Source organism: Arachis hypogaea, chromosome 11 (genome assembly GCF_003086295.3).
Source record: "Arachis hypogaea cultivar Tifrunner chromosome 11, arahy.Tifrunner.gnm2.J5K5, whole genome shotgun sequence".
NCBI lineage: Eukaryota > Viridiplantae > Streptophyta > Magnoliopsida > Fabales > Fabaceae > Arachis > Arachis hypogaea.
This window is the reverse complement of record NC_092046.1, coordinates 25,913,716-25,940,284: the sequence shown is the minus strand read 5'-3', so window position 1 is coordinate 25,940,284 and position 26,569 is coordinate 25,913,716. Positions and strand designations below refer to the sequence as shown.

Genomic DNA, 26,569 nt, shown 5'->3' with positions numbered 1-26,569 from the left:
TAATTTATTCATGTAACTACTTATAGTTACTGTTTTAACTACATTATTATCCCTTTAATAAACTTCTTACTAGTATGACATATATATATATATATGTATATATATATATATATATATCCCTTCATTGAAAAACATTGTTAGCTTCAATTAAGTCTCTCCACAAATTGTATTATATTCATATTTTCCCTTATTATTTGCAAATAGACTCGCTAAGGCAAAACAAAGGAAGAACAATGTCACATAAAATCGAGTTCCTCCATTCTTCTTCTGCTCGAATAATATACATATACAAATGCATTTTTTGTAATAAGGCTCATGCATGCCACCCAACAATAATAGATAATATATTAATAGACAAAATCTCTATTTGATACAGACTTCACCTTCCTTCCATTATTAATGTGTGAAGGCAACTCACCACTATTTGCTCATTATTGTTTATGAGTTGAGTTATGAATTATGACAAGATGAACTTCAATGTTTCCACGCGTATGCTCTTGACAAGTTCCTTAACGGTCAAATTGTACCCTTCGCCCATCTGCAAATTAAAACATATATTGTTAGTTTGTTTTTATATATTCAAATACAACTATTATACTAATTAAAGTCATAATAAATACCATGAAATTCACAAGTTAAATAATTAATAAAAAAGTCATGATAAAAGGACAGAGAGAACTAATCAAACAGAAAAGATATGTTATTTAATTTTAACATAAAATACACTTATCAGAAACATTAAAGTGACAGATATATTATTTTTTTGTTTCAAAAAAAATTAAATTAGGCCAACTATGTATGGAGTCATTTTATAAATTTATTTTGTCGGGTTATATCATATTTTCATAGGATACTAGCTACAGTTTCCCTTTAAATTTTTATCTCATTGTTCTTTTTTCTTTTTTGAGAAATCTTAATGATGCCTTAACAGTAAATAACTAAATATATGACTTATAATGCATTATTGATGGACAATATTTTTCTTTTATTTTATTTTAGAGTAACTAATACCTCCAATCAATTTTTTTTTAAATCAGATATTTTCTTTTCAACAAATTTTAATTTATATCAAATCAATTTTTAAATTGATGAAATGTGGTGGATGAAGCACTGAGAGCACAAAACAAATAGAGAAAAAATTGGGAGAAGAAATAGGATTGATTACTACTCAATTAAAGTGAAAGACCTCAAACTATACCAATGAGGACAGAGGCTTTTTATACTAGTGAGAAGTAGCTAAACTATTCTATCTAACTAATCTTACGTGGCTTCCTACTAATAACAATTGATAACTAACCTTGTAACCACCATATATATAATTTAGTCACACTAATTGTGCAGGCATGAGAACTTTACTTAGCTACACGAGCTGCATAGTAAGTTAAGGTGAGTAAGAGCTTCCTTCAAGTAACACCCTTTCTCAAGTTGGGAGTGTAGATGTTCAGCAGTCCCAACTTGCGATGAAGGGGAGGAGAAGGTCGCTAGAGGTAGAGGCTTGGTGAGGAGGTCATACTTTTATCAGCGGTAAAAATCGGCAGCAAATGGATGTATCCTTCCATAAACTTGTCTCTAACCACAAGGCAATCAACTTCAATATACTTAGTCCTTTAAGGTAGCATTTGGTGGAGAGACAGAAACGAAAAGACTGAGACTGAGAGACAGAGATTAAGAGACAGGGATTGAAATAAATCTCAGTATTCTGTTTGGTGCAAAATGGAAGACAGGAATTGAAACAAGAATGAAACTCTAATTTAATTTGCACAAAGGATAAAATTGAAATTAATTAATTGAAATGAAAGTATTTTAGGTATAAAATGTTATTAAAGTTTCAGTCTCCATCTCTAAAAATTTCAGTCCCCTGTGTCCCTACTTTTTGGAAGTACTGAAATACTGAAATTTTAGAGACAGAGACAGAAATTTTAGTACCAGTCTCTGAACTAACAAACACGATACTGAATCTCAGTCTCTCAGTCTCTGTCTCAGTACCTCAAAACAAACGCTACCTAATAGAACACAGAATTTGAAGCGATAAGAAATTATTACAGAAAATGCTAATTGGCTTTGTCAGTGTTATCCCCAGATCCTTCATGATATATCGTAACCAAATAGATTCCTTAGTTGCTGTTGCCAAGGCACGATACTCAGCTTCAGATAAACTACACGAAATAATACTTTGCTTATTTTTACACTTTCAATAAATCAAAGATGAGACAAGATGAAAATAGTAAGCTAAAGTGGAGCACCTGGTATCTAGACATGCAACCCAGTCCAAATCGAAAAAACTAATGATGCACAGATCAAAGGAAGTAGGGAAGAAAAGACCCGGTGCAGCAACAGACTTTAGGTACCGCAGAATCCTATAAGCTGCATGGAGATGAACGTTTCTAGGATTGTCAAGAAATTGACAAAGTCTACTTATTGCATAACTAATGTCTGGACGAGGATTTGTAAGTATATCAGCTTCCCAACCAATTTGCGATACCCTATAGCATTCGGGAGTAATGTGCCACTATCTTGGCCCAATTTTGCAATGTAATCCATGTGGGTGGAGATTGGCTTACAATCAACAAAGCCAAAATCAGTGAGCATGTCAGTTACATATTTTCTTTAATATAGTGCAATTCCCTTATCTAATCTGGTCACCTCGAGTCCAAGAAAAAACTTTAGATCCCCAATATCCTTTATGCAAAATCGGTCATCCAGCACACCTTTGATGTTGTTGATTTTACTCATATCATTTCCAGCTAACACCAAATTATCCACATAAACTAAAATTTCTGTGAAATCATGATCGAAATGCTTGGTGAATAAGCTGTAATCGGATCGGCATTGTCTTTATCCAGGTTCAATCAAAAATGACTTCAGTTTATTGTTCCACTGTCTACTAGTTTATTTTAGGCTATAAAGTGATTTTTCTAATTTGCAAACTTGACCCTTATCAATACAGAACCCTAGTGAAAGTGTCATATAGACTTCTTCGTCTAGCTCTCCATGAAGAAATGCAGTGTTCACATCTATTTGTTTCAAAAACCAGTTATTAGCTGTTGCCAAACCAATGACAATTTGAAGACATGTTAACTTGAGAATTGGGCTGAAAGTAACTCGATAGTCAATGCCAGGGACTTGACTGTATCTCTTTGCCACTAGGCGTGTCTTATGTCTCTCAATACTACCATCAGGATTGTATTTGACCCTAAAAACCCATTTGCACCCTATGACCTTCTTACCGAATGGTAGAGCAGTGAGCTTCCAGATTTTGCTTTTATTCAGAGAATCAAGTTTAGATTCGATAGCCTTTCTCTAACAAAGTTGAGAAATTACCACTTCATAGTGCTTTGGTTCAATATTTGTGGACAATGCAATAAAAAATTCTCTATGTGATGTTGAAAGTTTATCATGTGACAAGAATTTTGATAGGGGATACTTACACTGAGATTGGGTGGAATGGAAAGGATTGGAAGTGACATTTAGGCATTGATAGTCTTAAAGATATAAAGGACAATTCCTTATTCATGTGGACCTTCTTTGCACAACAGGTTCAGGATTATGATAAAGGGAAGCAGATGTTGTCTCAGCACTTTCATTTACATGTGAAGAATTATTTTGTGAATTTAAATGTTTATTTTGTGTGGTGTGTGAAAGTGTGAAGTGTGTATGAGGTAAATCATGAGCATTTGGAGATAAGTCATAGGAAAATGGGTCATAATGTGGGTTGTAACTCAGCAGTGCAGAATTTTGTGAAAAGATGTTTGAGTTTGTTTGTATGGAGAAAGAAAAATAATCTTCGTAAAAATGCACATTCTTGAAATGAAGATTTGTCTTGTCTTTAAATCCATCAACATGAATCGTTTGACATACCCCTTGATCCAAAAAATATGGATTTTCGAGCTCTTAGGTCTAGTTTATGTTTTCAACAGTTATAGTGCAAGCATACGCTAGACATCGAATATTTTTAAACTTAAAAGATCAGGAGATGTTTGGTAAAGAAGCTGAAATGGAGACTAGTTTTGCAAGAAGATGCTTGCGATTCGATTGATGATATAAACTGCATGCAAAAGAGTAAAGTTTGAAAAATATTTGGGTATATTAGATTGAAAAATCAAGCATCGAGTGACAGCCAACATGTGTTGATGTTTCCTCTCAACAATTCCATTTTGTTGAAGGATTTCAACACATGATGTTTGGTGAAGAATTCCATTTTATGCATAGAATCGAGGCATTAAAACTTCTGGTCCATTGTCTGTTCTAATGACTTTTACTTGGCTGCCAAACTGTACTTTTGCAAATTAAATAAAATTCTGAACTCGTTTGCTTGTTTTTGCTTTTGTTTTCATTAAATGATTCCATGTAAATCATGATTTATCATCAACAATGGTTAAAAAATATTTGTGCCCGTTAATAGATGGAATTAAAAGAGGGCCCCATATGTCAATGTGAAGAAGACCAAATACATTTTTTAAAATAGTAGTGCTATTTCCAAAACTCATTTTTCTTTGTTTCACAAAATGACATGTGTCACAAGTTGCAATTTTGTTATTATAGTCTATGAAAGGAAAATCAGATTTCATAACATTCAATTTATCTAAAGATAAGTGTCCTAACCGAAAGTTCCAGAGATTTATTTCCTTCATTTCAGGTTTAGGTAAAGTGATGATGCTTGCTGCTTGTGCAAATTCAGGTCTTACTGATTCAACATTCAGTGCATAAGGCCCTCCATATGCCTTAGCTGTGCCAATCACCTTCTCCGAGCTGATATCCTGAATGTTACACAACTTGTCATCAAGGTTCATATGGCAATGCTAATGAAATGTGGCCTTGCATACAGAAATTAGCTTGAAATTGAATGAGGATATATACAATGCATCAACAAAGTATAGATCTTTTGAAAAGAAAATAGTTCCAACAATTTTGCTAATGGCTAGTGCACTATTAGGCAACTTGGCAAGAATTGGAGCTATTTTATGATATGAATGAAAATCATTGAGTGAGTATGACACATGGTTCGTGGCTCCTGTGTCCACCACCCAAGATGTATATTTTTTATCTGAAATATTTAATACAAGTATGCTTGATCTAAAATGCATGACATGTACCAAACTACATGGATGAGGTGTTGGTAAAGGCTCTATATTGTGTGGTTCTGCACTATGATTTGGTTTCTGGTTTTCTTTGTTAAGAACTGCTAGCAAAGCTAACTTTTGTTCTGATGTGAAGTTAAAAATCTATGACCCACTACTCTCTCTATTATAAGGAATTCTGATGTTTTCATTTCTTCCTTCAGATTCGGATGCACTAATGTTCATGAACGCAGTGTTATGCCTCTACTGCAAATGTGGTAGATATTCATGCTTTTTGTAGCATGTATCGATGGTATGTCCAGACTTACCACAATGAGAGCATTGCATCTTGCCTCGTCCTCCTTGACCTCTTCTAAAATCTTGATTCTTGCCTCTTCTGCCCCTCCCTCTCCCTCTGCCGTGTGAGTCTTTTGCAGTGTTCAAGAGAGTGGTGGATTGAGCTACTGCAATGATTTTATTGTCTGAGGTAAAATCAAGACTTTGGAATTGCTTTTTTTGTTGTGTGAGAAGTGAGAAAATAGCATTTAGACTTGCAAGCGGATTCATGAGCATAACCTGAGACGTTACTCAGCATATTGCTCATTCAGTCGTTGAAGAAACTGTGTCACTTGGTCTTCGGTTCTAAAATTTCTTACAACACCTAATCCACCATTGCAGTCTCTACCACAATCACATGAAAGAATTGTTCTAAAGCTATCTAATTCCTCCCATATTCTCTTCAATTTGGTGAAATATCCGATCACAGTGATATCTCCTTGTTTGAGAGCATATAGCTCTTCTTGTAATTCGGCTACTCGAAATTTATCCCCCTGTTAGTACCTATACCTTAACTCTTCCCAGAGATCTTATGCTACATTGTTCCAGCTTACACTTTAAGCAGTATCAGAATTCAGACTAAGGTTTATCCATGCAATTACTACGTAGGTATTGCAACGTTCGTCCCAGGATTCATAGGAGGGATCGTGTATCTCAAGTCTAGGCAAAGTACCATCAATAAATTTTATTTTATTCTTAGACCTCAAAGCTCTAACCATAGATCTACTTTAATCTCCATAATTCTTTCCATTGAAAATAACATTTGTAATGGCAATATCTGGATTTCAAATGGAGGCAAGAAAACATGACTTGAAAGATCTTGATTGAATCCTCCACTACTCCAACTGACATGAGCATGAATGGCAAAAAGCTGACTAAAGGATACAGAAATTCCGTGCAAATCAAAGTTCTCTGATGGATATCACATTTGTGGATTCGCTCCCATAGTGTCACAAACTGGATCCATTCACTATATGCTTTGCATTTTCAGAACTTGCGTTTGTGATGTTCAAGTTTGAAACATTGAGCTCCTTCTTTGATCCCAATCTCAGGTGCACTCAGCGAGCTCCACACTCACCGCACCATGATAAAATGTGGTGGATGAAGCATTGAGAGCACAAACCAAATAGAGAGAGAATTGGGAAAAGGAATGGAATTGATTAATACTCAATTGCAGTGAAAGACCTCAAACCATATCACTGAGGGCAAAGTCCTTTTATACTAGTGAGGAGTAACTAAACTATTCTAACTAACTAATCCTACGTGGCTTCCTACTAACAACAATTGATAACTAACTTAGTAACCACCATTTGCATAATTTAGTCATACCAATTGTGCAGACATGAGAGCAATTATACTTAGATACATGAGCTACATAGTAAATTAAGGTGAGTAGGAGCTTTCTTATCAAGTAACATCAATTTTATTTTATAGACAAATCATTTCATATATCAGATTGTTTATTATTTATCTAGAAAAATTGACTCAATAATTTTAAAATTATGAAAAAAATTTTATATTTCTATTAAATAATGTGAAAATTAATTTGCCTAAATTTTTTAGTAAAATCTAAAACCAATTTATCCAATAAAATAAAAAATATAAACTTATTTAGTATAAAAAGTTTTTAAAAATTAAAGTGTAAGATTGAAAATTATTTGAACTTTAAAGTAAGATATTACTCTTTAGAGTTTATCTATGTGTGTATTTGAATTAAATTTAAGCCATTTTAACAAAGAAAAAAATATAAAAATCAACCTTTAATATACTTAGTTAATATTAGTTAAACCTTTCAATTTTAAAAACTTTATTATTTAAAAAATTTATAATTTATAATTTATAATTAAATATATTAACTAAAAAAATTATTAACTAAAAAAATTAGTATTGTTTGATATATATGCAAAAAGAATAAAAAAAAGCATTGTGTAGAAATATAGGATAAAGGTTCTATACCCGGGTAATGACAGTTATATCAAGAATCGAATCTCCAAAAGGCAACGCACTGCTATTCAAAACAAGTAGGTTATGTCCTTGAATCTCAGAAAGTAATTTAACCAAAATACCCTTATGCTTTTGACAATGAATCCGAATCAAAACCTGTTGCCCTGATACTCTTGCTTCCACTTGATGGAGAAGTGAAGAAGAATCATGATTAGAAGCATCATCAACAATAACGCTCTCATCGTCACTCTCATTATCATGTGGCGACCTTTTGTTAAGAACAATCACAGAAGGCTCTTCTGCTATTTCCTTTATTTTCTCATTGTTTTCTTGTTCTAGTGTTGTAAGACGAGTTTTGAGATCCTTCACGTACTTGATTGCATTCTCTAACACAGTAACTTTATCTATCTGTATTCTCAAAACACGTATATTAGTTATTAATTGTCAATTAATTACAAATTAAAGATACAAATATATAATTTTATACAGAATTGTAAAATATATAAAAAAATATGGGTGTTGACTGTGTGACGATATGATAAAAATATATTAATATTTTAATTTTTATCTCATTTAAATATTATATATGCATAATATTTTTTATTTTTATATTAAATAATATTATATCATACACAAATTTTTATTTTTTTTAAATTGTAAAAAAAATATTAAAAAATTATTAAAATTTATTAATTTTTGTCATTAATTAGTTATTAATATTTAAAATATAAGTTAAAAATATGTTACTAAATAAATTAAGTTAATACCTAAAAATATCACAAAAAAACATAAATTTTAATGGTTCTTAGCTTAACTTGAGCATTTCTCTTGTAAAAATATTATTCACCTGATCCATTAACATGCATAACAATAATAATCTCTCTTATTTCAGCCTATGATGAATATAAACATAAATAGAAATTAAAGTATGATATAAAGTGTAATATTACTTAACTATTAATATATATTAGAAGAAATTAATACTAGTTACTTTTCGAAAGGTCGCTTTAATTATTATTATTATTATTATTATTATTATTATTATTATTATTATTATTATTATTATTATTGCGTCAATATCTTGTTTTCCTCAAGCAAGACAGGAAACGCTCATAAATCATATATGAAATAGATATTTGATTGAAACTCTTTAGGCCAAATTTTATAATTATGTGAGGATATTTGGGGATTGAAAGTATTCAATGTACCACGTTTTTGAAATGTCTTTTAATATGTAGACTAGTATATTAATATGTACTATCGATTCAGTTTTGTTATTAATTAAATACATGCAAAAATGGTAAAAATAACTAAAAAATTTTGGATTCAAATCTTTGATATATACGAAAAAAAATATTTTTTATATATTATATATAATAAAAGATATTATAAAAAAAGAAAAATTTAGACATCAATCTCTCTCATATTCTCATTATATATATAGTAAAAGGTTCCTTTTACTATTTCTATTTAATTAATTTTATGCTTATTATTTTATAAATATATGATAAATAAAAAGATGAATAAATAATAGACATATTATTATTATCTTTCCTTTAACATGAAGTTTATCTTTATTGTCGTGTATCTTCAAAAATAATTGGAATTTGGAGAATAAAAATAAAGATATATTTTTTCTGTCATATTTATATTTTCTCTCTCATTCTTTTTTTGGTATATTCTGAAACATTTCTTAAACACAATATTATAATAAGACTCACCCAACAACAACAACAACAATAATAATAATAATAATAATAATACCTTCTTGAGGCCAGGAACAAGAGCTGCAAGAGCAATGAAACTCTGGCTGATCTTCTCTCTTCTCTTCCTCTCAGCTATGATATGATCCTGAGCGTTAGATGGTGACCTCTTAGAACCATTTGATGAGGATTTTGTGACCAGGTTTTGATTTTTTGATGACCCATTCACCACCTCTTTTAGTTTTGTCTTTGTGTTCAAGGTGGTGTAATCTAAATCATAAAGCTGGGTGGTATTATCATTATTATTGAGAGAGGAGTTTGAGTTGTCAAAGCACAGAATTTGTGGCTGAAATGATGTTATTGATGATGATGATGATGATGATGATGAGAGGGAAGAAAAATTTGGTGATAATGATGAATAATAAGAATTATTATCACTATTGGTACTTGTTTTGAGAAACTTAGAAGGCCTCTCATCATCAAAACTAGTTTCATCAACGGAAGAGTAATTATTATTATTGCTTGGTGACTCGAACATTATAGAATTCCCTATGTCATGTGCGAAAAATAAATCTTCATCGTAATCATCAATCGAGTTGTTCATGCTGTACTCTTTCGGAAAGAAATTGTTGTAATCATCTTCCATTTCCTGCTAATAAGAAGTTAGAGAAAAAAATATATTATTATTATTATTATTATTATTATTATTATTATTATTATTAATTGTTATCAAATTGTTGAACAAATTAAATTGGAAATGGAAACGTATATATATGAAATTAATTCCCTTACCAGATCATGTAACCAGCTAGGTGATGACGATTCCATCGGAGTTTTAATAATTTTCTCTAATGAGTAGGAATCACTGAAATAGAATTAGCAATACTTATTAAGTGTAGCTAAGTAGTGAAACAAAGGTGACTCTTTAGAGAGCTATTACTATTCCTATTGAGTGCGAAAGAGGGATTCCCCAATGTTCACTCTTTATAGTAGTAAGTTCATGCCTTTGATAATCAGTTTCTCCACTACACCTAGCTATGTATGGACCCCACTATGGCCATAAAAATATTAAACAAAGAGATCTCTATGTTTCTTTCTTTTTTCTTTTCCTTTTTTTTTTCATTGAGCAGATGCGAATTTAATTTGCGAATACTCTAGCTACAACTTTTGTCGTATATATTGTTATTATTATATACCATTATTTAAATTAGAGAAAGTCTTGGGGTCACTATTTTTATTGAAATTTGGCCAATATTTAATCATAAAAAAAAAAGTAATTCTACACAATTAAATATCATCTCATACCATTAAAAATGTTAATGATGATTAATTAATGACTATATATCACAAAATTCTGCTATGCCCCTAGTATTCCTCGTATAATTATTCTGGCAAAGAAACTTTTTTCACTGTTTTGTTGTCTTAATTGTTTTGATTCTATGATTCGTGCGGTCGATGTGAACGTTTGAAAATAACTGTGTAATGTGAAAATGGTATATGGCAATAGTAGATGTGATAGATCATATATAGATGTAAACAATTTACAAAATATATATATATATATAATTGTTATATGTGCCACCCTGTTGCTGGAATTGGGATTGGAATTGGAACCTGAATCAAGTGATATATTATTAGGATGCATATGGATCTCAATAATTGAGTCAATAAAGGAGTCAGCTAACCCCTAACCGAATCAGATTTCCCTCAATATATATTATATGTCACTATGAGCATTCTAAGAAATTTCTTTCTTAATTATATAGGAAAAGGAAGTATCAAATGTCTAAAATTGAAATAAAAATTTGAGTGTCTTGATGCGGAATTTTGTAAAACTACAATTCGACAAATACATTGAATCGTATTAAGTAATATTATGGTAAGTGAGTGATAACTTGCATCATCTACCTTTTTCTCTCATCTAAAAGGACCATAGAATTAGTAAATTCTCATTTATTTGATGCATTTACAAGAATTATATAATGAATTTATAGAACATTACTTTAAAATAAATCTTTCTTGGATTTCAAGTGAAAAAAGTAACAAAAGAAGAACAAAATAAAAAAAGGAGCTCGGCGTGTGTGCTGGGCATGCCACTTCATGCAAACGCCACTATCCTTGAGTGGGCGTGGCATGCCAGCTATTATCTCCAGAAAGGAAAAGTTGAAGGATTATTATGGGCGTGGTACGTCGGAGTTGGGCGTGGCACGCCAAGGCCAGGCGTGGCACGTCAATTATAGTTTCCAGAAGAGAATCCATGAAGAACTACAATGGGCGTGGCACGCCAAGGCCGGGCGTGGCACGCCAAGGCCAGGCATGACATGCCAGTTATCTTTCCCAGAAGATGGATGGACAAGCTTCACTATGGCATGGCAGGCCAATGCTGGGCATGGCACGCCAATCACAGTTTCCAGAGAAGAATCTCAAAGCTTTACTATGGGCGTGGCACATCAATACTGGGCGTGGCACTGATGAGCGGATATTTTATATGCTTTTTGGTGATATTTTCATGTAGTTTTTAGTATGTTTTAGTTACTTTTTATTATATTTTTATTAGTTTTTATGCAAAAATCACATTTCTGGACTTTACTATGAGTTTGTGTGTTTTTCTGTAATTTCAGATATTTTCTGGCTGAAATTGAGGGACCTGAGCAAAAATCTGATTCAGAGGCTGAGAAAGGACTGCAGATGCTGTTGGATTCTGACCTCCCTGCACTCGAAATAAATTTTATGGAGCTACAGAAGTCCAATTGACGCACTCTCAATTGCGTTGGAAAGTAGACATCTTGGGATTTCCATCAATATATAATAGTCCATACTTGGCTTGAGATTTGGTAGTGCAAACTGGCGTTTAAACGCCAGCTCCTTACCCTTTTCTGGCGTTAAACGTCCAAACTGGCACAAAAGCTGGAGTTCAACGCCAGGAATAGCCTATGCAAGTGAAAGCTTCAGTGCTCAGCCCAAACACACACCAAGTGGGCCCCGAAAGTGGATTTCTACACTATCTATCTTAGCTTACTCATTTTCTGTAAACCTAGGTCACTGGTTTATTATAAAAACCACTTTTAGAGAGTCATTTTGTACCTCATGACATTTTTACATATGAATTTTGTATCTTCTACGGCATGAGTCTCTAAACTCCATGGTTGGGGGCGAGGAGCTCTGCTGTGTCTCGATGGATTAATGCAATTACTACTGTTTTCCATTTAATCATGCTTGTTTCTATTCTAAGATATTCACTTGCACTTCAACATGATGAATGTGATGATCCGTGACACTCATCACCATTCTCAAACTATGAACGTGTGCCTAACAACCACTTCCGTTCTACCTTAGATTGAGTGTGTATCTCTTTGGTTCCTGGTTCACGGGTTTGATTGCCTCTCCTGACAACAGAGCATTCAAATCTGTTAGATCAGAGTCTTCGTGGTATAAGCTAGGATCATTGGCAGCATTTTTGAGATCCGAAAAGTCTAAACCTTGTCTATGGTATTCCGAGTAGGATCCGAGAAGGGATGACTGTAACGAGCTTCAAACTCACAAATGTTGAGCGCAGTGACAGTGTGCAAAAGGATCAATGGATCTTATTCCAACACTAGTGAGAACCGACAGATGATTAGCCCTACGAAACCTGTAGCTGGACTATTTTCACTGAGAGGACGGATGGTAGCCATTGACAACGGTGATCCACTAACATACAGCTTGCCATGGAAGGAGCCTTGCGTGCGTGAAGAAGAAGACAGTAGGAAAGAAGAGATTCAGAAGACAGAGCATCTCCAAAACCTCAACCTATTCTCCATTACTGCATAAAAAGTATTATTTAATCCATGTTCTTTTACTCATTCTAATTAAAACTGAGAATTATTATTGATATCTTGACTAAGAGTTACAAGATAACCATAGCTTGCTTCAAGCCGACAATGTCTGTGGGATTGACCTTTACTCACGTAAGATATTACTTGGATGACCCAGTGCACTTGTTGGTTAGTTGTGTGGAATTATAAAAGTGTGATTGTAATTTCCTGCACCAGGCACGCCTGACGTGGCAGAAATTGGCGAGTTAGGAATTGTTATAAGATATGCGTTGCAAATATAGTCCTCAACCAACCAGAAATCTGCTTATCAATTTAAAAGGATGTCACAGAAATTAAAATTAAAATACTAAGAGTATGAATCCCAGGTCGTCTTCCAACGAGTTACAGGAAAGTGTGCTATTTTATTAATCAGATGGTTTTCAAAAAAGATTTGAGTTGAATGACAGGAAATTAAATCAGAGAATTAATGTAATTTAAATAAAAGCCTTGACTGGGAGTAGATTAGTTGGAAGCCCTATTCTTGTTGCAGTACTTTCAAGATTAATTGATAATTGGGGTAGTTCTGTTTAGTTATCCCTTACTAGGTAAGGGAAAGTCAAACAAGTTGGAATGCTATTTCTATTCACAAGTCCTAATCCGCTTACTTGGAAGGACTGGCATTAGTGACTAGAGAGCAAACCAATAATAAACCCAATTACAATTTCTCCCTTGAGCACTCCAACTCAAGGGTTCCTTTCAATCAACTCCCCATCAAGTTAGGGAACTACTCGCTCATTGTGAATGTGGAATTCATAACATAGGAAAGGGAATTAAAGGAAGACATGATAAATAAAACTCAAAAGAATTAATTAAAAAAAAAAACTCTTGTATTGATAAATTCTAAAATAATCCAACAGTAAGATTGAAATAAATTAAAGGACATGGAAGAGTAAAGCCAAGTAAAGAAAACGAACTAGAATGACGAAGTCTTGATGAGGTAACAACTCTTCTCAATATCCCAATGCAAAAAGCAATTAAAAATCCTAAGAACTATGAATGTGCAGAGAGAAAACCTAGAGGAGAGGAAAACTAGATCTCAAAAACTAAAACTATCTAGAATGAATGATGTTGTTGGTCTCTGCATGTTCTCTGGCTCTAGTATGCTTTTCTGGGACGAAAACTGGGGCAAAATAGGGCCCGAAATTGTCCCCAGTGATTTTGCAGATTATGCAGATCGCGCACGTCATGCGATCGCGTTATTCATGCGGACGCGTCATTCGGCGTTTTGCTTCTCCACGCGGGAACGTCGTCTACGCCTCCGCGTCGCTTGTGCTATTCCATCCGCGTGGTCGCGTGAGCCATGCGGCCGCATCAATGCGATTTTCTCTCTTTCGCGCTGTAACACCCTACCATACAGAGACTTATGCTTAAGTCATAATTCAGAGATGGCAAGGTATTACGACCTCTAAAACAAAAATTTAGTACGTATAGTAGTATGAATGATTGATTATAACTAGGAGCCTTGTAGAAAAAAGGGGTAAACAAAAACCGCAACTCGAAAGCGCAACACTCCGATCACTAACACAACGAGCAAAGGATAAGCTAACGCAAGATCATATATATAAAGAGTATCAAAAACAGGAATATCAAGACTCAAAATCCAGCGGCGAAGATAACCGGTTCGAGCATAGCAATATATACATATAATAAAATAAGGGAAACCCCAAAGGAAATCCAAAGGGACACAAATACAGAAATCTAATCTCCAAAATCCCCCTCTAGAAGGAGTCATCACAGTTTGTATTATTTAATGGAGATAAAAGTATCTAAACAAAATATATATCCCAAAATAGAGTCCCAAGAACAAAGGATCTTCGCTAATCCAGAAGTCTCCAGCATGCCTCAACGAGAAGCCTCGCGTCCTGCATCTGAAAACCACAAAATCCGCATGGGTGAGAACCAGAGGTCCCCAGCACGGTAACAGCTTCCACATATATAATACATAATAATAGAGGAAAGCCGAAGGCAATCCTAGAACTTCCTCCAGATAATATCAAAGCTTATAAACAAGCTAAACCGTAAGTGGCAACTGACTAAAGATTCTTCAGTCTAACTAATACTTCCCTTTCCAATTCCTTCAGACCTCCCAACCACCAGCAGGAGTATAATATAGCAAACACAGTTATATCAGACAAGAGATTTACAAATAAGAACAATTAAGACATTTAGACAAATAGCAAGTAATATGCAGTCAAATAGGCAATCTCAAACAATTCATGTAGTATGCTTATGATGCATGCCTGTCCCTAGTGGCTGATGATATCATCTGTCGGTTATAGAGCCAACCCGACAAGTCCTGGTAGCTAGCCATTGGACTGTCCCTCTGTCGTGCATCCCCAACTCGAGTTATACTCATCATAAACTTGATCATAATCATGATCCATATCCATCACCCTTACTGGTGAATATTTATCCATCACCATCACTGGTGAATATTTATGGGGGCGAGCTCATCCGGGCCTTTCACAGTGCCCGGCCACACTTACGACATAGGGTCAAAAGAGCTTCGAGTCTCAACCTGGAGCACATGGTGGCTAGCCATTGCTACTACACAGGGAAACCCTCATCTCCAATGGTGGAAGTGCAAACCTTCACAATTCAATCAACATCATATATGCATTTATACTTGGCCATAAACATGGCTCCGCCGTAACACGGCAATAATCTAGCCATCCGGCTCACGGTTAAATCCATAACCAGCCAATTCATTAACAATTACGGCCCTTCGGCCCATGGCACAACAAGCACTTCCACCGCCATTCTCCGCATCTCACATAATCATCTTTGATCCTCAATGATCATTCATTTTTCCCTTGCTTCACTCGCAAGTTGCCACATTCACTAGCCCTTTTTCTCATGCTAGGCATATCATAATGATTTAAGACATAAGTGGTGAGATCGGAGGCTTAGAAGTATGAAATTTGGCTTTTAAAACTCAAAAATCAACTTTGGGATGAAAACAGGTCCACGCGTATGCGCACGCGTGGATGGCGCTTTCTCGAAGAACGGCGCGTACGCACCAAGTGTGCCTACGCGCGAGGGGTCATTCTGCTAAAAATTTTCTAAGTTAAAAGCTGCAGAATTTACATATTCAAACCCCAATCTTCCGACGGACATAACTTCCTCATTTTAAATCGTTTTTCACCCGTTCTTCGAACGGCATGGACATCCCAGATCCAATTTCATTTCTAAACAGATTTGGCACAAATCAGAGATCTGTAGTCCAAGTTATGTCCCGTCAAAGTATGACCAAAAACCATGTTTTCATACAAAACCACAAGGTGCCATTTTCAAAACAAGCCACTTTCAACTCTTTTCAAAATCAATCAAACATGCCAATTTCAACCCTTCTCTTTGAAATCATTCAAAATGTACCAAAATCAACAACAAGCCATCCTCAACTCACACATTGACACTTTACCAAGGTTTCCAAAACCACATCCAACCATTTTAACACTTCTCAATCAAATGGCTAAAGGACAAACACAATATCATGTCATACATCCTTCCTCATCCCAATTTACAATAATACCATTTCCAATTAACCATCATTATACATAATCAACATCATACTCACCATCAACATGGTACCACCCATCAATTCAACCTCAATCATCCATCAAGCATATATCACAACATGCATTTCTCATATTCCACACAATCAAGGCATCAATATTCATAATCACATATATGAACACATCATATATCTCAACTATTCAACAACACCAACAATTCAATGCCTATCTTAGGGCCTCTAGCCTAAGTATTTCCTACCACATTACATATTAGATACGGAAAACTGAAACCATACCTTAGCCGATTTCCCACGCTTAACCGGAGCACTTCCAAACCACTTCTCCTTAAGCTCTCAAGGTCTCAACACCTCCAAGAACAGATTTTATCACACAAAACCCCCTTCCAAGCTTTCCAAAATCACCAATCAAGCTCCAATATTCACATATACACAACCTAAGCCACAATCATCATATCCATACACAACATCTCAATACCCAAACCTCATAGAACAACAAATTACACTAGAGTTGAGAATCTTACCACACCCAAGGTCCAAGGAGACAAGATTAACCTTCTCCTTCAAGAGAGTTGGGTCCTATAACATCAAAGAACCCAAAATCTCAACATTTTTGCTCATGAAACTCGAAATCAAGGGCTGGAATTTCGAACAGTAAAACGTGGCTTACCTCAAGATTAATTGTATGGGTTTTGTAGAGCACTCCGCGGTGAACGCGTGGCCGCAAACGGAGTGGCAATCGGAGCTCTAGATCAAAAGTTATGGTGGTTTGAAGATCAAGTGAGAGAAAGAACTTGAGAGAGTGTTCTTCCCTCCATAGCCTCCATTTTCAGCGTGTTTTGGTGTTGTGTGAGGAGAGAGAGTGCTGAAAACTAGGGTTTTGGTTTAGTTATGTTGGGCCAAGGGCCCACTTTGGGTCCGGTTGGTCCGGTTTGGCCCGTTCGGTCCAATCTTGGTCCGATTTCTATAAAATTGGTACCGAAATTCTCGTCTCAATTTCCTCTATCACATTTAGCCATAAAAATAACATTTTTGGCTTTCTAGAATAAATTCTCATTTATGGGTTAATTAACCATTAATTAACCGGGTCTTACATTCTACCCACCTAATTGGGAATTTTACCCACAAAATTCAAATTCAATTACCTGAGAATAAGTGCGGATAATCCGTTCGTATCTCCGACTCAAGTTCCCAAGTGTGTTCTTCAACACCGCCTCGACTCCAAGCCACTTTGACTAATGAAACCTCTTTTTCACGCAATCGTTTGATACTAGTATCGTCAATTCTAACTGGAGCCACTGGAAGCGTCAAATCTTCTCTTAACTGAACTGATTCAGGTTCTAACACATGGCTAGCATCAGGAGTGTACTTCCGAAGCTGTGACACGTGAAACACATCGTGCAGGTTCGAAAGATGAGGTGGTAGAGCCACCCGATACGCCACCGGCCCAATCCTCTCCAGGATCTGAAATGGACCAATGTATCGAGGATTCAACTTCTTTGCTTTAATCGCTCTACCTATTCCTGTGGTCGGAGTAACCTTAAGGAAAACATGATCTCCTTCCTCAAATTCCAAGGGCTTCCGCCTCTGATCGGCGTAACTCTTTTGGCGACTCTGCGCCGTAAGCATCCTATCTCGGATTTTCTTAACTTGTTCAGTAGTCTCAGCTATCATTTCCGGCCCCAACAAGCCTTTCTCTCCAGTTTCATACCAACATAGCGGAGATTGACATTTCCTCCCATACAATGCCTCATACGGAGCCATTCCGATGCTCATATGGTAACTATTATTGTATGCAAACTCCACTAACGGCATATACCAATCCCAACTTGCCGGTTGATCCAAAACACAAGCTCTCAACATATCCTCTAGTGTTTGGATCGTCCTCTCAGATTGACCATCTGTTTGAGGATGGTAAGTTGTACTCAAGCTTAATCGGGTTCCAAAAGCTTTCTGAAATGCACCCCAGAATCTCGAAGTGAAACGAGAATCTCTATCAGAGATTATAGTAGCAGGTACACCATGGAGTCTCACAATCTCCTTTATGTATAACCGAGCTAGCTCCTCAAGGGTGTAAGTCATCCGAATGGGCAAAAAGTGAGCTGACTTCGTTAGTCGGTCCACAATCACCTAGATAGCATCAAAACCAGTCCTAGTCCTTGGCAATCCCGACACAAAGTCCATTGCAATACTTTCCCATTTCCATTGCGGAACCTCTAAAGGTTGCAACATCCCGGAAGGTCTTTGATGTTCAATCTTTACCTTTTGACAAGTTAAGCACTTTGAAACATATTCCGCCACATCATTCTTCATACCCGGCCACCAAAACATCGCCTTTAAATCATGGTACATCTTAGTACTTCCCGGGTGAATGGAGAATCCGCTTTTGTGTGCCTCCTTTAAGATATCTTGCCTCAAAGTACCAACATCCGGCACAATGATCCTACCCTTGAATCTCCATAACCCATCTTTTTCTTCCGACACTCTCCACTGTTTTCCTTGCTCGATAGCCGGTAAAACCTTCCATAACGCTTCATCGTTTTCATGAGCCTTTAGGAGTTCGGACTTAAAGTCACTTGAGATTTCTAATCGGCTCAAACACAAGGTTCCAGATACTTCTCGAGCACCAATTTTTAGACTCTCGAATTCCTTGAGCAACTTTTCCTCTTGAAGCATCATCCAAGACGCATACAACGACTTCCGACTTAACGCATCCGCCACTATATTCGCCTTTCCAGGATGGTAATTTAACTCAAGGTCATAGTCTTTCAACAATTCCATCCACCTCCTTTGCCTCATATTAAGCTCTTTCTGATCAAAGAGGTATTTCAAGCTCTTGTGATCGGAGAAGACTTGGAACTTAACCCCATAGAGATAATGCCTCCACACCTTCAAGGCAAACACGACCGCAGCGAGTTCCAGATCGTGCGTAGGGTAACTAACTTCATGAGGTCTCAACTGTCGTGAGACATACGCCACCACATTATGATGCTGCATCAGCACGCATCCTAGACCCTTCAGTGAGGCATCACAGTACATCTCAAAAGGTTCGTTCGGCTCAGGTAACACTAACACAGGTGCAGTGGTCAACTTTTTCTTCAATACCTAAAAGCTCTCCTCGCACTCAGGAGTCCAAACAAACGGAGTGTCTTTGCGGGTTAACTTTGTCAATGGCAAGGCTAATTGCGAAAAGCCTTTGATGAACCTTCGGTAATAGCCAGCTAAACCCAGAAAACTCCTTATCTCAGTTACTATGGTTGGTTTCCTCCAATCCATCACAGCTTCCACCTTAGTTGGATCTACGGCTATTCCCTGCTTACTCACCACGTGACCCAAAAACTTTACCTCACTCTTCCAAAACACACACTTAGACAGTTTCGCATAGAGTTTCTTCTCCTTTAAAATCTGCAACACGGTCCGCAAGTGTTCCGCATGCTCTTCTTCAGTCTTGGAATAAATCAGTATGTCGTCAATGAAGACAACAACGAATTTATCCAGAAACGGACGGAATACTCTATTCATGTAATCCATAAACACTGCAGGAGCATTCGTCAACCCAAAAGACATCATAGTATACTCGTAATGACCATAACGAGTCCTGAAAGCGGTCTTAGGGATATCCTCACCCCTCACCCTTATTTGGTGATAACCGGATCGCAAATCGATCTTAGAAAAAACCCCAGCTCCTTGTAACTGGTCCATGAGATCATCAATTCTCGGCAATGGGTATTTATTCTTTATGGTGACCTTGTTCAGCTGCCTGTAATCCACACAGAGTCGCATACTTCCATCTTTCTTCTTTACCAGTAACACTGGAGCACCCCACGGGGAAACACTTGGTCGGATAAAGTTCTTACCCAACAATTCCTCTAACTGAGACTTTAGCTCGGCCATCTCTAACGGTGACATCCTATAAGGAGCACTTGAGATTGGTCCCGCCCCAAGCACCAACTCAATAGCAAACTTGACCTCTCGGTTAGGTGAAAATTCCTCAATATCATCGGGAAACACTTCCGAAAACTCACACACTACCGGAATCTGATCCAACTTTTGATCATCACCCGAAACACCCGCGGTTAACAACAGGATACCCTGACATTCGATTCCAGAACAGTTCACCATCATCGAATTCAAGTAATAATTATTCACCACAACCGGCCCTTCTGTATCCTCCGGCATAAGGTACACCGACTTGGTAGAACAACCAACCAGGACATGGTTCTCGGATAACCAGTCCAATCCCAAGATAAGGTCAAGACCGATCATCGGTAAGCAGATTAAATTATGGACAAAATCACGCTGCTTGAACCTGAACGAAACTTTCGGGCATCCTAGCCTAGTTACCATGGCTTCATGGGTAGCATTATGTACCTTTAGGTCATAACCTAAGGTTACGATCTTCAATCCTAACTCATGGGCTTTCTCAAATGCAATAAATGAATGCGATGCTCCCGAATCAAATAAAGCATTTAAAGTTTGACCAGCCATTTCACAGTTACCTCGAATGAGTGTCTCAGATCCTTCTGCACCCACAGCTGAGGTGGTGAACACCCGACTAGTCTGTTGTGCTTTCCCAGCACCTTGCTTTTGCTTCTCCGGACAACTTGCGGCTTTATGCCCCGCCTTTCCACAATTGTAGCACAAACCCCATCCGGCCTTGCATGGTACTCCCGGATGGTGACTCCCACACCTAGTACAAGCTTGATCATTCTGAGGCTGCTTCCCAAACCTTTTCCCTTGGGAGTAGTTGTTGTTGGGCCTCCTAAAAGAACCTCCCCTCTTGAAAGACAGACCTCTAGGTGCAAAGCTCTTCCCTCGGTTCTGTGGAAATGATCCTTTGTGACTTCCTTTCTCAGCGGCTGCCCTCTTCACACACTCTTCAGCAACCCTACACTTGTTCACCAATTCGGAGAAAGTCCTAATCTCCATTGGCCCCACCGAACCGAAAATATCACTCCGGAGTCCTCCTTCGTACTTAACACACTTCCATTCCTCATACTCCACCGGAGTCCCTTGACACATACGAGAGAATCTGAACAGCTCCTCAAACTTGTCAGTATACTCAGATACGGACATAGTACCCTGCTTCAGCTGCAACAATTCAAGCTCCTTGGCCGTCCTAGCAGAAGTCGGAAAGTACTTCTTATAGAACTCCTCTTGGAAGACATCCCAGGTGATATAATCATCACCCTGCTGTAGGAGGCGTCGGATACCTTGCCACCAATGCGACGCTTCACCTGTGAGCATATAGGTAGCGAACTCGACACGCTGTCCTTCAGGTACCACTTGTGCTTGCAGTGCTCGCTCTATAGCCTGAAACCATGTATCGGCCTCAGTCGGGCTAGTAGTTCCCTTGAACTTAGGTGGATTAACCTTCAAAAAGTTCGCCAGTGTCATCGGGCCCTGAACTCCACCTCCGTCATTACCATGGTTGTTCATCTGTTGACCAAGAGCCTCAGCAGTGGCTTGCATAGCAGCAGCCATATTCTCCAACGCAGTCATAAAGTTCACCGGGTCATTAGGGTTAGTCTCCGGCGCACGAGCATTAGTACGACCTCTCCCACGGCCTCTACCGCGTACATGAGACGCCATCTGGTTCCTATACACACCAAACAATCGATATTAAGTTGATCAGTCTCAATATCGGAAGTTTAGTGCTTCAAAGTCCCAAATGCATGCTCATGAACGTTTATGCCAACTATATCAAGTAGATATACTAACAGCACATAACACACATACAGAGAATGCACAGAAGCATAGTCAGTCCATTCCTCAGGCTCTACAGGAACGAACTGCTCTGATACCATAATGTAACACCCTACCATACAGAGACTTATGCTTAAGTCATAATTCAGAGATGGCAAGGTATTACGACCTCTAAAACAAAAATTTAGTACGTATAGTAGTATGAATGATTGATTATAACTAGGAGCCTTGTAGAAAAAAGGGGTAAACAAAAACCGCAACTCGAAAGCGCAACACTCCGATCACTAACACAACGAGCAAAGGATAAGCTAACGCAAGATCATATATATAAAGAGTATCAAAAACAGGAATATCAAGACTCAAAATCCAGCGGCGAAGATAACCGGTTCGAGCATAGCAATATATACATATAATAAAATAAGGGAAACCCCAAAGGAAATCCAAAGGGACACAAATACAGAAATCTAATCTCCAAAATCCCCCTCTAGAAGGAGTCATCACAGTTTGTATTATTTAATGGAGATAAAAGTATCTAAACAAAATATATATCCCAAAATAGAGTCCCGAGAACAAAGGATCTTCGCTAATCCAGAAGTCTCCAGCATGCCTCAACGAGAAGCCTCGCGTCCTGCATCTGAAAACCACAAAATCCGCATGGGTGAGAACCAGAGGTCCCCAGCACGGTAACAGCTTCCACATATATAATACATAATAATAGAGGAAAGCCGAAGGCAATCCTAGAACTTCCTCCAGATAATATCAAAGCTTATAAACAAGCTAAACCGTAAGTGGCAACTGACTAAAGATTCTTCAGTCTAACTAATACTTCCCTTTCCAATTCCTTCAGACCTCCCAACCACCAGCAGGAGTATAATATAGCAAACACAGTTATATCAGACAAGAGATTTACAAATAAGAACAATTAAGACATTTAGACAAATAGCAAGTAATATGCAGTCAAATAGGCAATCTCAAACAATTCATGTAGTATGCTTATGATGCATGCCTGTCCCTAGTGGCTGATGATATCATCTGTCGGTTATAGAGCCAACCCGACAAGTCCTGGTAGCTAGCCATTGGACTGTCCCTCTGTCGTGCATCCCCAACTCGAGTTATACTCATCATAAACTTGATCATAATCATGATCCATATCCATCACCCTTACTGGTGAATATTTATCCATCACCATCACTGGTGAATATTTATGGGGGCGAGCTCATCCGGGCCTTTCACAGTGCCCGGCCACACTTACGACATAGGGTCAAAAGAGCTTCGAGTCTCAACCTGGAGCACATGGTGGCTAGCCATTGCTACTACCCAGGGAAACCCTCATCTCCAATGGTGGAAGTGCAAACCTTCACAATTCAATCAACATCATATATGCATTTATACTTGGCCATAAACATGGCTCCGCCGTAACACGGCAATAATCTAGCCATCCGGCTCACGGTTAAATCCATAACCAGCCAATTCATTAACAATTACGGCCCTTCGGCCCATGGCACAACAAGCACTTCCACCGCCATTCTCCGCATCTCACATAATCATCTTTGATCCTCAATGATCATTCATTTTTCCCTTGCTTCACTCGCAAGTTGCCACATTCACTAGCCCTTTTTCTCATGCTAGGCATATCATAATGATTTAAGACATAAGTGGTGAGATCGGAGACTTAGAAGTATGAAATTTGGCTTTTAAAACTCAAAAATCAACTTTGGGATGAAAACAGGTCCACGCGTATGCGCACGCGTGGATGGCGCTTTCTCGAAGAACGGCGCGTACGCACCAAGTGTGCCTACGCGCGAGGGGTCATTCTGCTAAAAATTTTCTAAGTTAAAAGCTGCAGAATTTACATATTCAAACCCCAATCTTCCGACGGACATAACTTCCTCATTTTAAATCGTTTTTCACCCGTTCTTCGAACGGCATGGACATCCCAGATCCAATTTCATTTCTAAACAGATTTGGCACAAATCAGAGATCTGTAGTCCAAGTTATGTCCCGTCAAAGTATGCCCAAAAACCATGTTTTCATACAAAACCACAAGGTGCCATTTTCAAAACAAGCCACTTTCAACTCTTTTCAAAATCAATCAAACATGCCAATTTCAACCCTTCTCTTTGAAATCATTCAAAATGTACCAAAATCAACAACAAGCCATCCTCAACTCACACATTGACACTTTACCAAGGTTTCCAAAACCACATCCAACCATTTTAACACTTCTCAATCAAATGGCTAAAGGACAAACACAATATCATGTCATACATCCTTCCTCATCCCAATTTACAATAATACCATTTCCAATTAACCATCATTATACATAATCAACATCATACTCACCATCAACATGGTACCACCCATCAATTCAACCTCAATCATCCATCAAGCATATATCACAACATGCATTTCTCATATTCCACACAATCAAGGCATCAATATTCATAATCACATATATGAACACATCATATATCTCAACTATTCAACAACACCAACAATTCAATGCCTATCTTAGGGCCTCTAGCCTAAGTATTTCCTACCACATTACATATTAGATACGGGAAACTGAAACCATACCTTAGCCGATTTCCCACGCTTAACCGGAGCACTTCCAAACCACTTCTCCTTAAGCTCTCAAGGTCTCAACACCTCCAAGAACAGATTTTATCACACAAAACCCCCTTCCAAGCTTTCCAAAATCACCAATCAAGCTCCAATATTCACATATACACAACCTAAGCCACAATCATCATATCCATACACAACATCTCAATACCCAAACCTCATAGAACAACAAATTACACTAGAGTTGAGAATCTTACCACACCCAAGGTCCAAGGAGACAAGATTAACCTTCTCCTTCAAGAGAGTTGGGTCCTATAACATCAAAGAACCCAAAATCTCAACATTTTTGCTCATGAAACTCGAAATCAAGGGCTGGAATTTCGAACAGTAAAACGTGGCTTACCTCAAGATTAATTGTATGGGTTTTGTAGAGCACTCCGCGGTGAACGCGTGGCCGCAAACGGAGTGGCAATCGGAGCTCTAGATCAAAAGTTATGGTGGTTTGAAGATCAAGTGAGAGAAAGAACTTGAGAGAGTGTTCTTCCCTCCATAGCCTCCATTTTCAGCGTGTTTTGGTGTTGTGTGAGGAGAGAGAGTGCTGAAAACTAGGGTTTTGGTTTAGTTATGTTGGGCCAAGGGCCCACTTTGGGTCCGGTTGGTCCGGTTTGGCCCGTTCGGTCCAATCTTGGTCCGATTTCTATAAAATTGGTACCGAAATTCTCGTCTCAATTTCCTCTATCACATTTAGCCATAAAAATAACATTTTTGGCTTTCTAGAATAAATTCTCATTTATGGGTTAATTAACCATTAATTAACCGGGTCTTACACGCGCGGTCGCGTGATCCATGCGACCGCGTCACTTCTCCCTGGTCATCTCCTCAATTTCTTGTGTTTCTTCCATTTTTGCAAGCTTCCTTTCCAATCTCCAACTCATTCATGCCCTATAAAGCCTGAAACACTTAACACACAGATCACGGTATCGAATGGAATAAAGGAGAATTAAAATACATAATCAAAAGTCTCTAGGAAGCAAGTTTTCAATCATGTAATAAATTTAGAAAGGAAATATAAATGCATGCTAATCATATGAATAAGTGGGTAAAGATCATGATAAAACCACACAATTAAACACAATATAAACCATAAAATAGTGGTTTATCAACCTCCCCACACTTAAATATTAGCATGTCCTCATGCTTAGTTGAAGGAGATAATATGAATGAGTAGGAACATGTAGAAATCATGCAATGCAATCTATATATGTGAATGCAACTATATGATTCTTGTCTACTTGATCAAAAGTAAATAAGCTCTTCAAAATAATTACAAACCAAATTCCACTAACTCAATTCTTATATAGTAAGAACAGATAAAAATGTAAGAAGATAGCTCATGAAAGCAGAGAACATAGAAATTCAAGCATGGAACCCTCACTGATGATGTATGTACACTCTAGTCTCTCTAGTGTATAGGGTCATCACTCTATCCTTCTCTAATCATGCTTTCAAATTTTTTTGTTCTTCTCCTAACCAATCAAAACATTTAATATACCAATGCAAACATCATGAGGTCTTTTCAAGGTTGTAATGGGGCCAAGGTAAGGGTAAGGATGTATATATGGCTAAGTAAGCTTATAAATTGAATCTTTATTTAACCTAAGCTTTCACCTAAGCTCTATGTATATTCTATATAACTTTAGAATGCATACCTAGCTACCCAAAAATTTCTTTCACATTCCATACTCATGTTTCAACTTTTTATTTTAATTTTATCATACATGCATTGATCTTTGAATTCTTAACTTAGCATTGGGGTAATTTTGTCCCCTTATTTAATTATTGAATATTTTTGGATTTTTTGTTTATAAACAT

General features: G+C 37.2%; 1 protein-coding gene across 5 annotated transcripts; it reads right to left on the bottom strand.

The window, feature by feature from the left end:
- Positions 1 to 236: 236 nt before the first annotated feature.
- LOC112720570 (transcription factor NAI1) lies at positions 237 to 10,002 on the bottom strand. Of its 5 annotated transcripts, none has more exons than XM_025771549.3 (5): positions 9,833 to 10,002; positions 9,102 to 9,692; positions 7,350 to 7,745; positions 4,603 to 4,757; positions 237 to 538 (listed from the first exon to the last, which is right to left on the bottom strand). In XM_025771549.3, exons 1-5 carry the CDS (start codon positions 9,866 to 9,868, stop codon positions 517 to 519), a joined length of 1,200 nt encoding a protein of 399 aa, XP_025627334.1. In that variant the 5' UTR covers positions 9,869 to 10,002; the 3' UTR covers positions 237 to 516. The 5 variants fall into 5 exon arrangements, with proteins under 5 accessions (XP_025627334.1, XP_025627337.1, XP_025627335.1 ...); XM_025771552.3 differs by lacking the exon at positions 4,603 to 4,757 and having other exon boundaries at positions 7,350 to 7,398; positions 7,494 to 7,745; XM_025771550.3 differs by having other exon boundaries at positions 9,102 to 9,689.
- Between the last annotated feature and the right edge of the window lie 16,567 nt (positions 10,003 to 26,569).

Coding starts and splice junctions, on each gene's coding strand:
- LOC112720570 (XM_025771549.3), bottom strand. CDS start 9,868: ATGGAATCGTCATCACCTAGCTGGTTACATGATCTG. Junction 9,693..9,832: donor CTAGCTGGTTACATGATCTG/GTAAGGGAATTA, acceptor ACTTCTTATTAG/CAGGAAATGGAAGATGATTA. Junction 539..4,602: donor ATAAATCTCTGGAACTTTCG/GTTAGGACACTT, acceptor TTTAATTTGCAG/ATGGGCGAAGGGTACAATTT.